Source organism: Paroedura picta, chromosome 4, assembly GCF_049243985.1.
Source record: "Paroedura picta isolate Pp20150507F chromosome 4, Ppicta_v3.0, whole genome shotgun sequence".
Taxonomy (NCBI): Eukaryota; Metazoa; Chordata; class Lepidosauria; order Squamata; family Gekkonidae; genus Paroedura; species Paroedura picta.
The window spans coordinates 2,579,361-2,595,605 of NC_135372.1; the positions used below are offsets into that span (position 1 = coordinate 2,579,361).

The 16,245-nt window shown below is 49.5% G+C and overlaps 1 protein-coding gene across 4 annotated transcripts in view; it reads right to left on the minus strand.

The window, feature by feature from the left end:
* ARHGEF18 (Rho/Rac guanine nucleotide exchange factor 18) overlaps positions 1-16,245 on the minus strand; it is a 69,766-nt gene that overhangs the window by 29,294 nt on the left and 24,227 nt on the right. For all 4 annotated transcript variants that reach the window (XM_077331523.1, XM_077331524.1, XM_077331527.1 and 1 more), the window contains one exon: positions 13,178-13,287. In XM_077331523.1, coding sequence (XP_077187638.1) covers positions 13,178-13,287 — 110 coding nt within the window. The remainder of the gene's footprint in view (positions 1-13,177; positions 13,288-16,245) is intronic.

Genomic DNA, 16,245 nt, shown 5'->3' on the forward strand with positions numbered 1-16,245 from the left:
CTGTGTCTAGGTAGATTCCCAGATATTTCACCCATTTGGGATTTGTCTCACATCCGGTTTTCGGTTGATATTTTGCGCATCAAGATCTGTGGCTCCCTGTAAAACGATGTTTGTTTTATCTTTATTTATTCTGAACCCTGAATAGTGCCCAAAGTCTTTCAGTAGTTCCAGGAGAGGGGGAATTGACGCTTTTAGGTTCATAACAGTACACACGACGTCATCAGCATAACATTTTAATGGACGGCCTCCAAGATGCAAAGATGGTGTCCGACACTGTTTCTGAAGAGCCTAAGTCTCTTAGCGTTTCCCTTTCAATTTCCAAGCAGTAAAGCACCACCAATCTGGTTTGAGATGCACAACCGGGCCCTATTGTAATAGGTCTAAAGGTGGTGGATCATCTTTTGTGTGTGCAGTTTCACTAGCTCCCTGGAGGGGGCCATCACAAGCAGATCATCGAGCTATGGGTGGACTCTTACCCCCTCCATTCTGAGACCCTCTAGGTTGGACAATCACGCTTCCTGTCTTGGACCCTTCTTGCCCAGCCAAAGGACCTCCATCTTTGAAGGGTTGACCTTCAAATTAAGTTCCCTATTTATGCTGAGTACATGTTACTAAGCGTTTTCCCTGAAAAACTACCAAATGATGCTGAGGAATTCTTTTTCCATACACAACGGTAGCAAGACTGTTAAATGCTCAACATTGGAAGTAACTAGACCTACCCAAGAATGACAGATTGGTTGGATAAAGTTGGTGAACTTTGCAAGATGGCTGCACTTACAAATTGGAAGACATTTAGAAAAATTCCAAGCCCAGTGCCTATTTTAGTGCCTATTTTACATCTGTTTTTTCCCACAGGTCAAAGTGTTTAGGCACATCTAGAGATGGCCGTAGCCAAAGGATAGTGTCTGAGTGGCAGGTTAACATGGATAGAGAGGTTGTCGAGAGGCATTTAGCTGCACTGGATGAGTCCAAATCCCCTGGTCCGGATGAAATGCACCCGAGAGTGCTCAAAGAACTTTCCAGAGAACTTGCACAGCCCTTGTCCATCATCTTCGGAACCTCTTTAAGGACTGGAGATGTCCCGGAGGACTGGAAGAGAGCAAACGTTATTCCGATCTTCAAAAAAGGCTGGCCGCCGATCGCCAGAGAGCCGGTGCCCGGAGGACACAGACGCCGGGAGAGGCACCCGGCCCTGCCCACCCGTGCGCGCACCCCGCGCCATCGCTAGCCGCCCGAACCCGCTCTCTCCTGAGCCTACCCTCTCCAGCCTTGCCCAGCTTCGCCCAGCTGCCGCCATTGGCTGCATAGCCACCCACACGACCCAACAGCCTCTGCAGCCGCTACGAAGACGCAGACGCCCCACCCACGACCAGGCCCAAGAGGCGGAGCCCGCCAGCCGCGCCCGCCTACCGCCACCAGCAGCAAAACAACAATGTCACGCCCGCGGCTCATGTGCCCTGCCAAGAGCCACTGACTGCCCAGAAAGCCCGTTGCGATAGCCGCTGCCCCCCCGCTGCCGATCGTGAGAGGGCTGCTGCCCCGAGGATGTGGACGCCGCAACAGGCACCTGGCCCCGCCCGCACCCAGCACTGCCGCCGCCAATGAGCTGCCCAACCCCGCTCTCTCCCGAGCCCACCTCTGATGCTCAGTTCTACGCAGACACCACCAACGGTAGGAAGGCTCCAAGCACGCCACCTGGCCAGCCTCACCTGCGGGGGGCCCGGTGGGGATGCTGCCAGCCGGTCCGGGAAGGGTCTCATGGTGCCTAGCTCCCGCTGTATTTAGGAGACAGCGGGCTTATTTACTAGTTTATTAATAATCTAGATGAGGGGGTGGAGGGACTACTCATCAAGTTTGCAGATGACACCAAATTGGGAGGACTGGCAAATACTCCGGAAGATATAAATGGGGGATACGCTTCTAGGTAACACTGTGCGTGAACGAGACCTTGGAGTACTTGTGGATTGTAAACTCAACATGAGTAGGCAGTGTGATGCAGCGGTAAAAAAGGCAAATGCCATTTTGGGCTGTATCAACAGGGGCATCACATCAAAATCACAAGATGTCATAGTCCCATTGTATACGGCACTGGTCAGACCACCCCTGGAGTACTGTGTGCAGTTCTGGAGGCCTCACTTCAAGAAGGACGTAGATAAAATTGAAAGGGTACAGAGGAGAGCGATGAAGATGATCTGGGGCCAAGGGACCAAGCCCTATGAAGATAGGTTGAGGGACTTGGGAATGTTCAGCCTGGAGAAAAGGAGGTCGAGAGGGGACATGATAGCCCTCTTTAAGTATTTGAAAGGTTGTCACTTGGAGGAGGGCAGGATGCTGTTTCTGTTGGCTGCAGAGGAGAGGACACGCAGTAATGGGTTTAAACCTCAAGTACAACGATATAGGCTAGATATCAGGAAAAAGTTTTTCACAGTCAGAATAGTTCAGCAGTGGAATAGGCTGCCTAAAGAGGTGGTGAGCTCCCCCTCACTGGAAGTCTTCAAGCAAAGGTTGGATTCACACTTTTCTTGGATGCTTTAGGATGCTTTGGGCTGATCCTGTGTTGAGCAGGGGGTTGGACTAGATGGCCTGTATGGCCCCTTCCAACTCTATGATTCTATGATACTATGATTCTATGATTCAGTGGCACTATTATTTGGACGATGTGACAAGGTAGCTTTCTGTGTAGTTTATCAGATAAGACAATTAAATTGGAGACTGTAATTAGGTGGTGCTCATCTTAAGCTTTTTTTGTTTTCTGTTTTTTCTTTCTAGCATCAATTAACAAAATAAAAATAAATATTCCAAAAATAAATAACTAAATCTCATATTGCAGGTTCTGGCGAAGGCCCAGGAGAGCTGCTGCCAGTCACACTGACCAACACTAAGGTTTGTGAGGCAGCTCACAAACCTTTTCTCAAATCATTTCCCCGTCTTCACACGATGACCCAGTCAAAAACAGCAACTCCAGGCACAGACATGCCCTCATTGCAACAGGTTCTCAGAGCTTCTAGATTTATGGGACAACTCCACATTCCTTCCATATGCAAATAAACAGGACCTGATGTTCCCCTCAAAGCCACATACAGCTTTAGCTCTTATAGCCAAAGAGTGCTGCACGCTCCTGCAGTCAAACCAGTAGCGACTGGTTCAAATGAATGGGCCTGATATAGCTATGAACGGCAAACCAGCTGAACCCATCCAAAGGAGAACATCGATGCACTGAAAAGACTACCAAGTCAGGGAGAAGGGAAGATGAGGCTAGAACTCACGCCCCTAGCATGTGTGCTGTCAACCAGAAGAGAAGAGAAATGCATTAGCAATCTAGAGGAGGACCCCACTGGGTGAGCAGCTTGAAGGCACGAGGGCCAGAAACGGAATGACCCTACTCTGTGTACCACGAGGCAAGACAGCTGGGCTTATCTTACACAGTTGCTGGGAGAAATACAAAGGAAAAGCCCAAAGCCCTGGGAAGGTGGAAGCCACACGTGGCTTCCATTGGTGGTGGTGCTTTGCCCAGAGCAAGAAGGAGAGCGTCACTGCCGGTGGAACGGATATGTGGCACCCAGCTGAGGGTGACTGTGTCTCCCAGTGTACTCCTGGGGCACTCCTCAAGCATACACATGGACTGTGCAGCTCAGGAATGTCGACTCCAGGCACAAAGTGACCTGATTCCCAGAAGTCTGCAGATTGAGAGGCAGCTCCAGCCTTATCCGTGGCAAGGCTGCCGTGTCTCCCACCACCCCCAAACTGTGGGGAAAAAACACATCTCTCCTCACCTCCCAGGACGTCTTTCAGTTTTCCCAAATTTGGAAACATGGAAATGCTAGGGATCTCAGAAAAAAAATTCTCTATGAAATAGTCTATTCTGGAATGAATTTCTTTTCAAAGAGGTTATAAGCACTCAACGCATTTTATGAAGATTTTTATGGAATATAATCTATGGCAGGGGTAGTCAGCCTGTGGCCCTCCAGATGTTCATGGACTACAATTCCCATGAGCCCCTGCCAGCGTTTGCTGGCAGGAGCTCATGGGAATTGTAGTCCACAAACATCTGGAGGGCCACAGGTTGACTACCCCTGATCTACAACATGAATGATGATCCCCACATACAAGGAAAACGACATCGTTTCAAAGTTGTGTTCACGGGTTAAATGAACCAATTTTTTGACTAAAAATTAATTTTCTACCATGAGAATAAGGACAGCGCACAAAAGACGGCAGGGTTTTCAATGCGAGAAGTCGATATCCAAACCCACAGTTAGTCCTTTTGCCACTGTCTGAGAACATTTCAAAAAAGACCTTTAGTTTTCAACACAATTCCCATTCCCTTCTCACCATTTTACATTCCCTTAAACTTTGCCCAAAGTCAGACAGACCCGTGCTAAATCTGCAATTTTGCTTGTTAAAAACACTGATTAGTTTACATTTAATTAACATATGGAGCAGTACAATTCTATATGCTACGCTACACAAATGATGCATTTTGTGCCCTGGGTAGCCAAAAGTAAAACAAGTTTAGCCTCGAGAAGAGAGTAAGTCCTGTAGGGCTTTTGTTTTTGCCAGAGTTCCATTCTGTCCCGCAACATTCTTTTTCGAGGCTGCCAGACTTCTGGATATTGTACAACTCTGCCTCCACCAGCCATCACATTTCTCGCACTGGCCCATAGCAACCCACATCATGACATAAGACAGCATTGGCCTTCTGGCAAAGCCAGGGACGCCCAGAGAATGTGCCCTGAAAAAAGACAACGGTTAGGGGGAGGGGGAGAAGAGAACAGCCGGAACCTGGAAGCCCAGAACAGCTGCCCCCTCCCCCAAGCAATGGCCTCCTCAGCATCCCCACCAGCATCCCTTGCTTCCCTCTGTCTTGGCAGATGATGCCCATGCCCTGCCTTGGCCTGGCCCGGCACGGTCTCTACCTATTTTACTTGGGGGCTTTTCGCACGCCTTCAAAATCGCACAATGGTTGCCAATTGAAAACGCTACTGATTTGCCGTTATGCACAACGTCGTTGACAATCTGCCACACACCTGAAACCAATCCGCAAAAAGCGCTTCCTTGTAGCGCTTTCAGGGAAATCCCCAAAAGTGGATTCACCCTCCGGAAAGCGCTACACTCCTGCAACCAATCTGCAACACTAGCGGGAAAGATCTGTGCGTTACCGTTGTTGTGGTTTCTACAAAGTCCCTCCCCCTGGCTCTCTCCTCTGATCTTCCGGCGAAGCAATCGCCATTTTTTTTTCTCCGAGCAAGCGGAGATCAAATCACCGGCAAGCCTTCGTTTACCCAGTGAGGCTTCCCCGGCTGCAGTCCCTCCCCAAAGCTCTTTACAGTCTCTTTACAGTCACTAAGCACAAACAACAGAGAAGCCCGTTTGCTGATGTATTTTCCCTTTATTTTTTACACTGTTTTCGGCCGAAAATCGGGCCCGTGAGGGGGGGGGATTTTTTTTTCACTCGGGGGGAGCGTGGCAACGATGAAACGACAGCTCAAACACACCTGCCAGCTGGATGGATCTCTCCGTTGCAACGAATCAACACATATTCGTTGCAATGGGTGTTTTTTTTTTTTTTAAACCTTCCTTAAAGGGAAAGGGGCTGTTTGGGAGCATGCTAACGGCTGCCCATTGGCTGCTTGACGGCCAGGGGCGGGACGAGCTTGGCAATAGCGCTTCCTTTCTAGCGATTTTTGCTGAGACCGGAAGCCTGTGGGAAACGATGGAAACGCAACTGGATTCCACTACAAAGTCAGGTATGCATAATGACGAATTCCACTATTTTAAATGGCGATTTTTCGTTCAGCAAACAATTTGCTACAAGGATCCCGGTGCGGAAAGCCCCTTGGTCTCCTTTCAACCAGACTCTTCCGCCAACAGAGATTCCTCAGCAGAGGCTGCACCCCTTCCAGCAACCGCTGGGTTTTCTTGGGAATCATTTTGGCAAGGCTGCCCATCAGCTCCCTTTCCCCAAGACAAGCAAAAAATTATTTTCAAGCTGCCATCGGCTGACGGGTCTTCACCTGTCCCTTTCCCCAATACACCTGCACCTGGCTGCCTGCTGGCATTGCTGTGGGAACGAAAACATCCAGGCATTAACTCCCGTTTGGGAAACCCATCTAGGGCCGACATGAAACTCTGGCTTATGGTCTGCAGATTATGCTGTGTTCACATCTGTTGTCCTAAAAACTCTGGAGAGAGCAAAGAAAACAGGGAGAAGAAGTGGAGGGGCAAGAAAACATTTTTAAATGCCCACCTCCCCAGTAGCCACTACACTTTGTGTTGCTTATTTAAAACCAGCACACCTGAAGCCTGAGAACCCCCCTCCTCACCTCTCTCTCTCTCTCTCACACACACACACAGCAATTCCAAAAGAAATATTCGTAGAAGCAGCTAACTACTCAATCGAGAATTCAAGCAAGCTGCAGTTTTTATGCCAGCCACATGACGGTTCCAACCAGCACTTTTCTAGGGGCTGCTCCAAAAAAGGCTTCTCTCTCCAGCCTTCAGGACCTTAGAAGCATCGAGTTGGAAGGGAATCCAGGGTCATCCATGTAGCTAGAGAGAAGTGCTCAGGAAGATCCTATGAACCAGTGGCCTTCAGTACATCCCGTCATTAACAGCCTTGCTCAGATCTTGCAAACGGGAGGCCGGGCTTCCTTTATTAAGTCAATTCTTCTTCTTAGCCATTTATATCCAGCTGTGTTTCCACCGAGGGATTATCCTACAGTTTCAATGCATCAGCAATGAAAACAAACCATTATCCCACTTTTTCAAACAGAGGAGAGCAAGCAGCTTAGGAAAATAAATGACAGAGAACCTAATCTTCGCAGCATTTGCTAACATGAGCAAGGAGAGGCGAGGAAGGGACACGCACAGCCCCAATGCATAGCAGGGCCACAAGAACCTTCCCCTCTCATCGTGACCCTGATTTGCACCCACAGAACTGCGTTCTCCACAGGGGCCTTTTGGGTCTGCATCCAAGGCTTGCTCCAATGCACACCAGCAGCACGTCTGCAAGTGCCAAGAAGCAGGGAATGAGCCAAAAGCAACATCCAGCTCCACTGCAGGCAGAAGCTTCCTGGCTCTCAGGGCCCTATGGGGGGCCGTCCTCTCACAGAGCCCCCCAGCCAGGGAGTCTCATGAGCGCTCGGGGTTCAGCACGGGGGAGTTGGCCATCAGGGATGCGGATCTCCCAGAAAAATTCCCACAGCCCTAAACGGAACACAACCTGACAGAGCGTTTTTCTTTTGACTTTCATTTGGTAACTTTTCTAAAGTGCCTCAAGTTAATTTTCCAAGTGCGACAGAAGCTCACCGATCCGCTGAATCGCCTTTCTCCTACCTGTCTTCTTCCTGGGCCCCGCGGTGTTATTTCTCCCCCCACCAGCAATCTTTGCTGTTCGGAGTCAAACGTCATGCTTAGTCATTCACGTGCCGACTGACCAGACGGTTCTTTTCATATTTGTGATCTAACTTTAGTTCCAGTGGGAAAGGCAGACGAAAAGTGGAGCTGCTAATAACAACAGCAAATATCCAAGAAGAAATAGCTGATGAAGAAAAAGATAAACCGATTGCGGTTTAAATATTATGCTCCAACAAATTCCAAACTTTATGTGATAGTTACATCTGATGCAATGACACCTGTAAAACTCAGAGACAATATAGCATGTACTTCAGCAAATGTTAACACACTGACATCAGGCTAGATATGGGGAGCTAAGCCGGATGGGCTTTCTGTCAGGATATCTGGATGCTTGGAAACGAAGCCATGTTGCTTATTATTTGGATGGGAGACCACCAAGGAAATACAGAATTGCTTCAGGGACAGGCAATATCTCATGCCACAAAGACCCCTGAGGTCTCCTTAAAACAGCTGCAACGTCATGGCCCTTCCCACTACTGCTGTGCCAGACATGCTGTGGAAGTAGCTGCCCATCAAAAGAATTTAACTCTTTGCTACCAAGGCCATGGAGGAGGCCTCTCATCTCTTGTATCACTGGTTAGTTTCCTATTGCAGGTGACTGGGGGGCTTTTTGCACGGCTTCAAAATCGCACAATGGTTGCTAATTGGAAACGCTATTGATTTGCCTTAACGCACGACGTCGTAGACAATCTGCAACAATCCTGAAACCGATCAGCAAAAAGCGCTTCGTTGTAGCGCTTTCAGGGGAATCCAGAAAAGTGGATTCACCCTCCGGAAAGCGCTACACACTTGCAAACAATCTGAAACACTAGCGATAAAGACCTGTGCGTTACCATTGTTGCGGTTTCTTCAAACTCCCTCCTCCTGAGCCTGTCCTCCAAACTTCCGGCGAAGCGATCGCCATTTTTTTTTCTCCGAGCGAGCGGGGATAAACGCACCAGCGAGCCTCTTTCTGTTTAGAAGCTTCCCTGGCTTCAGTCCTTTACCTTTAGTCACTAAGCACAAACCACATAAAAGCCCGTTTGCTGAAATAAAGTCCCTTTATTTTTTACACATTAATTCAGCCGAAAATCGGGCCCGTGAGAGGGGGGGGGGGATTTTTTTTTTATCACTCGAGGCAGCGTGGCAACGATCATACGATCAAACGACAGCTCACATTAGGCAGCTGGATGGGTCTCTCCGTTGCAACGAATCTACCTAGATTCGTTGCTATGGGTCTGTTTTTTTTTTTTTAAACCTTTCTTAAAGGGAAAGGGGCTGTTTGGGAGCATGCTAACGGCTGCCCATTGGCTGCTTGATGGCCAGGGGCGGGACGAGCTTGGCAATAGCGCTTCCTTTCTAGCGATTTCTGCCGAGACCGGAAGCCTGTGGGAAACGCTAAAAAACGCAACTGATTCCACTACAAAGGCAGGTATGCATAACGACGAATTCCACTATTTTAAATAGCGATTTTTCATTCCGCAAACAATTTGCAACAAAGATCCCCGTGCGTAAAGGCCCTGGATCATCCCTTTCACCAGGCAGAAAGGATGCAGAAGGTAAGAACTTGAGCTCTGAGGTTTCTTTGACCTGCGCAGCCAACCAGGTGCACCTCTAGGTGGTTTTGAGATGATGATATGCATTTGTAAGATTACTGCCCTCTCCTTCCTGTTTAGACCTCACCAAAAACGTACGGGTGTTCTGGCACAATTCCTTCGAATAAGCACATGAAAACGAGCTTCCAGATTACTGGATTAGACCACTATAACTCACTCTATGTGGGCGTACCCTTGTCTATCTGTTCTACTGGTTGTCCCAGGCCCTCAGAATGACCAGGGCCAGGGCTTTTTCGGCCCTGGCCCCAACCTGGCGGAATGAGCTCCCGGAAGAGCAAAGGGCCCTGTCGGAGTTATCAGCTTTCCACGGGGACTGCAAGACGGAGCTCTTCCACCAGGCGTATGGTTGAAGCCAGAGCGGTATCTGGTGTTACCACCTGGGGATCTCTAAATTGAGGTCAACTAGGTTCCCCGCTCCCAGTGAGAGAGAGTTATTGAACCCATGTTGAACAGGGGAGTAGTTTGGTATTTTATTGTTTGCCATCTTGCTATGCTATTATTTTGTATTAAGGGGTATTTTAGAGGACTTTATTGTATTTTATTGATCTTGTCACTGCGAGACATTTGTGAGCGGAGGTATATAAATATAAACATCCTTATCCATTGTTATTCCTCTATATATTTGTGAAACAGCCTGGAGGGTGGGACGTGTCCGGCTGTCCAAGTTAGAATAGGGCCAATCAGGGAGCAGCCAGCTTTGCCCTGATTGGCCCTGCCTCTGATGCTCCCCCCCCCCTCTGGCCCTGGACTCTAGCCTCTTTGCTCTCAGATGCCTCAGTGCCTGGAGCCAGCAGCAGGTAAGGGGAGAGTGCCTTGGGCAACGGGTCGTGGTGGAGGGCTTGCTAACGAGGGCCTCTTGGCCTGCTCGGCTGGGCCTGCTAACGAGGGCCTCCTGGCCTGCTGACTGCCTGCTAAGGAGCTCTGTCCCGGCCCTGATAACGAGCTGCCCAGCCCCTGCCTGCCCCCTTGATCTGGCTGTGAGCTGCGGCCCAAAGCCACCTTAACCTGCCTGGCCAGGGGCCAGGGGAAGGGGCTCTTTCAAGGCCCGTTCTTAGGAACGGGCTTTGAAGCTAGTAAATAAATAATAAATAAACATAAAACATCAGTTACTGCTTTGAAACGGCCAAGCTGGTAGGGGCCAGGACCGAAAAGACAGTGACCCTAGTTGAGGCCAGGTGCGCTTGCCTGGGGTGAAAGCAGTTGATGAAACTGCAGAGAAAGAAGAGAAAGTACCCAGCAATAGGTGTTAGCTTGCAAAGGGGATCAGACAAGCTCCAAAGGAGAAAGAGGTTTATCAACAGTTATTAGTCCTGATGAAATCTGAGATCTGCACACTCAGAAGTTGCGTTCCTTTTGATGCTGGCTGCAGGGCGGACTGGACTCTGCATGGGCTCCCCTTCCCAGCACCTGGTCGCCAGAGCCAGGCATGGAAGCTGGACTCAAAGGCCCCTTTGAAAAAAAGGAGGTTTGAGAAAAGGAGGTTGAGAGGGGACATGATAGCCCTCTTTAAGTATTTGAAAGGTTGTCACTTGGAGGAGGGCAGGATGCTGTTTCTGCTGGCTGCAGAGGAGAGGACACGCAGTAATGGGTTTAAACTTCAAGTACAACGATATAGGCTAGATATCAGGAAAAAGTTTTTCACAGTCAGAGTAGTTCAGCAGTGGAATAGGCTGCCTAAGGAGGTGGTGAGCTCCCCCTCACTGGCAGTCTTCAAGCAAAGGTTGGATACACACTTTTCTTGGATGCTTTAGGATGCTTAGGGCTGATCCTGCGTTGAGCAGGGGGTTGGACTAGATGGCCTGTATGGCCCCTTCCAACTCTATGATTCTATGATTCTATGATTCTTTCTGGTCTGACACAGCTGGGAGCGCCTCACAGCATCATCAGGCAACACTGCAAAAGATACTAGTCCAAGTGGCCTGCTCACCTTCTAGGCCTCTGACAAAAACAAAAAGACTTCCCTTGCCCACCTGCTCAAAGGCCCCTGGCCCTCACTGCTGCCCACCACCCCACTATCTACTTACTTACCTACAAGATAAGGCCTCTTCAGGGAACCTACCCAATGCAGCTTATAAAATAAAACTCAACAAAGGCTGCTAATGAGAAAAAACAGCAAAGAATTACAGCTGATCTCCAAACTACAGAGACCCAGGCCCCTAGAGGAAACAGCAGCTTTGGAAGGTGGATCCGAAGGAATCAAAGGAGTAGCCGGGTTGGTCTGAAGGAGCAGCATGAAATCAGAGTCCAGGGCAGAGTCTGCACTTACTGTCTTTATTCCATTGTCAATCCTGTTGAATTCAGATCGCTTTGAACTCGAGTCTTCCTCTCCTCCCCTCCCCATTGAAACAGGAAAGTCTTCTGCATGTGGTTAGGGAGGCTCAGAAGGGGGGGGGGGAGCCAAGCCTCTTTCTTTCTTTTCTTGAAGGGGGGGGGAGAGGAGCCAAGCAGGGAGCCTCTTTCTTTTCTTGGAGGGGAGGGGGAGAGGATCGAAAAAGGCAGAGGAGGGAGGAAAAATCCAGGACCGACAGAAGTTGAGAGGGCTCCTTTAAGGCAAGCATGTCACATGACCAGGTGTAGCCTATCAGAGGTCCTCTACCACTGAGCTTTCTTTCCCAATCCAGATATTGAGGATTAAAAGCACTCTGAGATATCGCACAATAAAGGTAAGGTCACTCCGGATCAATCCTTCTTGCTGCAGAAGGAAAATTTAAATCGCCCCAAATCCAAACGGAAATCACATTCTGTGTAGAGGGCAGGGACTGAACCGATCTGGGGTTGGAATAAAAGCTCCGTGCAGTTTACACCCAGGAGTACCTTTAAGACTAACACAGATTTATTCATGAGCCTGATAACGAAGGATGTTAACCTGAGTTGGGAAATTCCAGGGGATTTGTGAGTGGATCTTGAGGAGAGATCTCAGCAAGGTACAATGCTATGGAGCCCACCTTCCAAAAAAGCCATTTCATCCAGAAAAACAGATCCCTGCAGTCTGGAGATTAATTGTAAGTCTGGAAGGTCTCCAGGCCCCACCTGGAGGCTGGGAAGCAAACTACTGATGTCTCTCCCCTCCCCCAAATCCCACCCTGCCAGGGTCCACCTTCAGGAATTTCCCAGCCGGAGCCTCCACCGCCCATCCCCTTGCCCAACGGCACAGAGCACAGGCTGCTGGCAAGGAAAGGCCTTTCAAGCTGTGTCCCGATCCCATGGCTGCTTGCCTTTTCTGCCCACGTTCAGTTGCTTCCTCTGGCAACTGTGTCTTGTCTTTCTGGTTGGTTCGGATAAGCAGGTACCCGGATTGCAGTTTGCATCAGGACGGTGTAGTTTTGCCTGCCTCTAGAACGGCTGGAAATTTCACCTGCCGGATTTCTGCCACCGGCACGGCTGTCAGACTCACGAGGAGACTGGGGGCCCCTTTCCAAGTGGGCACAAGGCAGAGCATATGGTTGCCAACCTCCAGCTGGGGGGCTAGAGATTTCCTGGGATCACAACTGTTCCTTGGACAATCACAATCAGCCCCTCTCCCCCGGAGGAAACATCAACCTCAGAAGGTGAGCTCCACGGCACGATGCCCCACTGAGGTCCGTCTCCTCCTTCGGCCCCATCCCCACATCTCCAGATGTTTCCCAAGCGAGATTTGGCAGCCCTGAGAACCAGCCCGTGGCAGCCAGGTGGCAGGCAGAGTCAGCAGGTGGGGGGACAGCTACTCACTCAAACACCACAGCCGTGTTTTGCTTGCCCAGATCTGGCCCCAGAGAGAGCTGAAGCGGGTGCCCCCGCCCCACCCACGCCGGTGCCTGCCTTTGCTCCTTGAGCTCCTTCTCCCAGCCTGGGTGCTTACCCTAGAAGGGAAGAGAAAAAGAGCCGTGGGATTAGGGCCCTGACTGGCAAGACAGCCCTGCAAAGCGGGACACACGTGCACGCATAAGCACCCCTTGTGGCGAAGCCACAGACACAGGGCCGGTAGCCCCCAGCTAGGCTCAGCCCTGGTGAGAGGGAGCCTGTTACCGGAGCCCTTTCCCCCAAAGTCTGTGGCCCCTCTACTGCTGACCGCAGGCTGGGTGGTGGGCAATAGACCCTCCCTGGGCTCCCCCTGAAATCTCCAGGATTCCCCACACTGGATCTGACAACCCACCCCCCACCCGTAGTCCCCCCCCACCTCTGCCTCACCTTCTCCTTCTGCCAAGAGCCGGTGACACGGCTGCGCAAGGAGCTGAGTCGTCGCTTCACCCTGGTGGTCCTCCCGCCCCGGTCACTCTTCCCAGCGGCCTCTTCGTTCCTGCAGCGACAGAGGGGGGCGCTGAGAGGCAGGTTGGAAAGAACTCCCCCTCCCCCCCCAGGACAGTCTTCTAGCCCATGGGGCAAACTGCCCCGGCCCTGCAGTTCACCCTAGCTGGGCTCAGCACCACCAGGGGCATGGAGCCCATCCTGCCCCACTGGCAACCTGGGGTGAAAACCCACTTTTTTTGATGGGGGCATTGGAGGCTTCACTCCCCCCCCACACACACACACACACATACATGGATATGCAAGTACGCTTCTCTTAAATTTGGGAAGACCTTCAACCTGTGGTCCTCCAGATGTCCATGGACTACAATTCCCATGAGCTCCTGCCAGCGTTTGTAATCCATGAACATCTGGAGGACCACAGGTTGACTACCCCTGCTTTAGCGGGCTTGAATCCCTTCCAAAGGGGTCACCCAACAGCTGTGTGGGTGCAGCAGATCCACTGATAGGTCCCCTTGTGTAACGCCTGGTCCTACACTGAGGACAGGCTGTCTCTGCCCCAAGGAGCTCCCAGTCCCTTTATCCCTGGTTCCATCAAAGGATGGGCTCCTGGGACTGGATCCCACCCCCACCCTGAGGTGCCATTTAGCTGCAAAAGGGTGTCTGCAAGAAAACAAGGAGAGGACCCTTGGCTTGGCTTCTCCGTTCCTGAATCCAAGGTCAGCCCCCGTCAGCCCTCGGAGGTGGGGGGAAAGCAACACAAACACAAACACACTTCTGCCCTGGGCTGTTCAACTCTTTTCTTCCCCACCAACCCATCCCTGGCCCATCTTTTCCTCCACTATTTGCAGTTTGAATCGCACCCCAGAGGGTCCATCCCTGGCTCCCATGTCCCACTCATTCTGCCCTGCTCCTGCCTGGCCCCGGGCTGGGGGCTGGAAGCTCCTTCTACACAAATGCCACAAGCATTAGCAAAGGTGCCTAAACAGGAAGTGTTTTCCTTTCTATTTCATGTGTCTGGTTCTGAGAGAAGGGCATCTATCTATCTATCTATCTATCTATCTATCTATCTATCTATCTATCTATCTATCTATCTATCTATCTATCTATCTATCTATCTATCTATCTATCTATCTATCTATCTATCTATCTATCTATCTATCTATCTATCTATCTATCTATCTATCTATCTATCTATCTATCTATCTATCTATCTATCTATCTATCTATCTATCTATCTATCTATCTCCCCCTTCAAGGATCGCTGCCTTGTTGTGGCAAGGGGGCTTGCGTAGTTCAGTGAAGCTATGAGCTATACCGTGCAGGGCCACCCAAGACGGACAGGTCATAGCTGTGAGCTCTGACAAAAGGTGATCCACTGGAGAAGGAAATGGCAAACCACTCCAGTATCTTTGCCATGAAAACTCTATGGACAGTTCCAAAAGGCAAAACGTTATGATGCCGGAAGATGAGCCCCTCAGGTCGGAAGGTGTCCAATATGCTACTGGGGATGAGCAGACGGCTAGTACGAGTAGCGCCAGAATGAATGAAGCGACTGGGCCAAAGCCGAAAGGACGCTCAATTGTGGAAGTAACTGGTGGCGAAAAGACAGTCCGATGCTGTAAAGATTTTTATTCCATAGGAACCTGGAACGTCAGATCCATGAATCAAGGCAAGCTGGACGTAGTTAAACAAGAAATGACAAGACTGAACATCGACATTTTAGGAATCAGTGAACTAAAATGGACAGGAATGGGTGAATTTAATTCAGATGACCATCAGGTATACTACTGTGGACAAGAATTTCGCAGAAGAAATGGAGTAGCCTTCATAATCAATAAGAGAGTAGGAAAAGCAGTCTTGGGATACAATCCCCAAAATGACAGAATGATCTCGGTTCGAATCCAAGGCAAACCATTCAACATCACAGTGATCCAGGTCTATGCCCCAACCACTGCTGCTGAAGAGGATGAAGTTGATCAGTTCTATGAAGCCTTACAACACCTTCTAGAAGCAACGCCAAAAAATGATGTGCTTATCATCATGGGGGATTGGAATGCTAAAGTAGGAAGCCAAAAGATAACTGGGATAACAGGCAAGTTTGGCCTTGGAGTACAAAATGGAGCAGGGCACAGGCTGGTAGAATTTTGTCAAGAGAATACAATGGTCATAGCAAACACTCTTTTCCAACAACCCAAGAGACGACTCTACACATGGACATCACCAGACGGTCAACACAGATTGACTATGTGCTCTGCAGCCAAAGATGGAAAAGTTCTATCCAGTCAATAAAAACAAGACCAGGAGCTGATTGTGGTTCAGATCATGAGCTTCTTGTTGCAAAATTTAGGCTTAAATTGAAGAAAGTAGGGAAAAGCACTAGGCCACTCAGGTATGAACGAAATCATATCCCCGACGAATACGCAGTAGAGGTGACAAATAGATTTAAGGAATTAGATCTGATAGACAGAGTGCCTGAAGAACTATGGACGGAGGTTCGTGACATTGTACAAGAGGTAGCAACTAAAACCATCCCAAAGGAAAAGAAATGCAAGAAATCAAAATGGCTGTCTGAGGAAGCTTTACAAATAGCTAAGGAGAGAAGGGAAGTGAAAGGCAAGGGAGAAAGAGAAAGATACACCCAATTGAATGCAGAATTCCAGAGAAAAGCTAGAAGAGATAAGAATGCCTTCTTAAATGAACAGTGCAAACAAATAGAAGAAAACAATAGAATGGGGAGGACCAGAGATCTTTTCAAGAAAATTGGAGATATGAAGAGAACATTTCATGCAAAGTTGGGTATGATAAGGGACCAAAATGGTAGGGACCTCACAGAAGCAGAAGAGATTAAACAAAGGTGGCAAAATTATACAGAAGAGCTATACAAGAGCGAGCTTAACATCCCTGATGACCACAATGTGGTAGTTACTGACCTGGAGCCAGACATCCTGGAATGTGAAGTCAAATGGGCCTTAGGAAGTCTGAGCAACAATAAAGCTAGTGGTGGTGA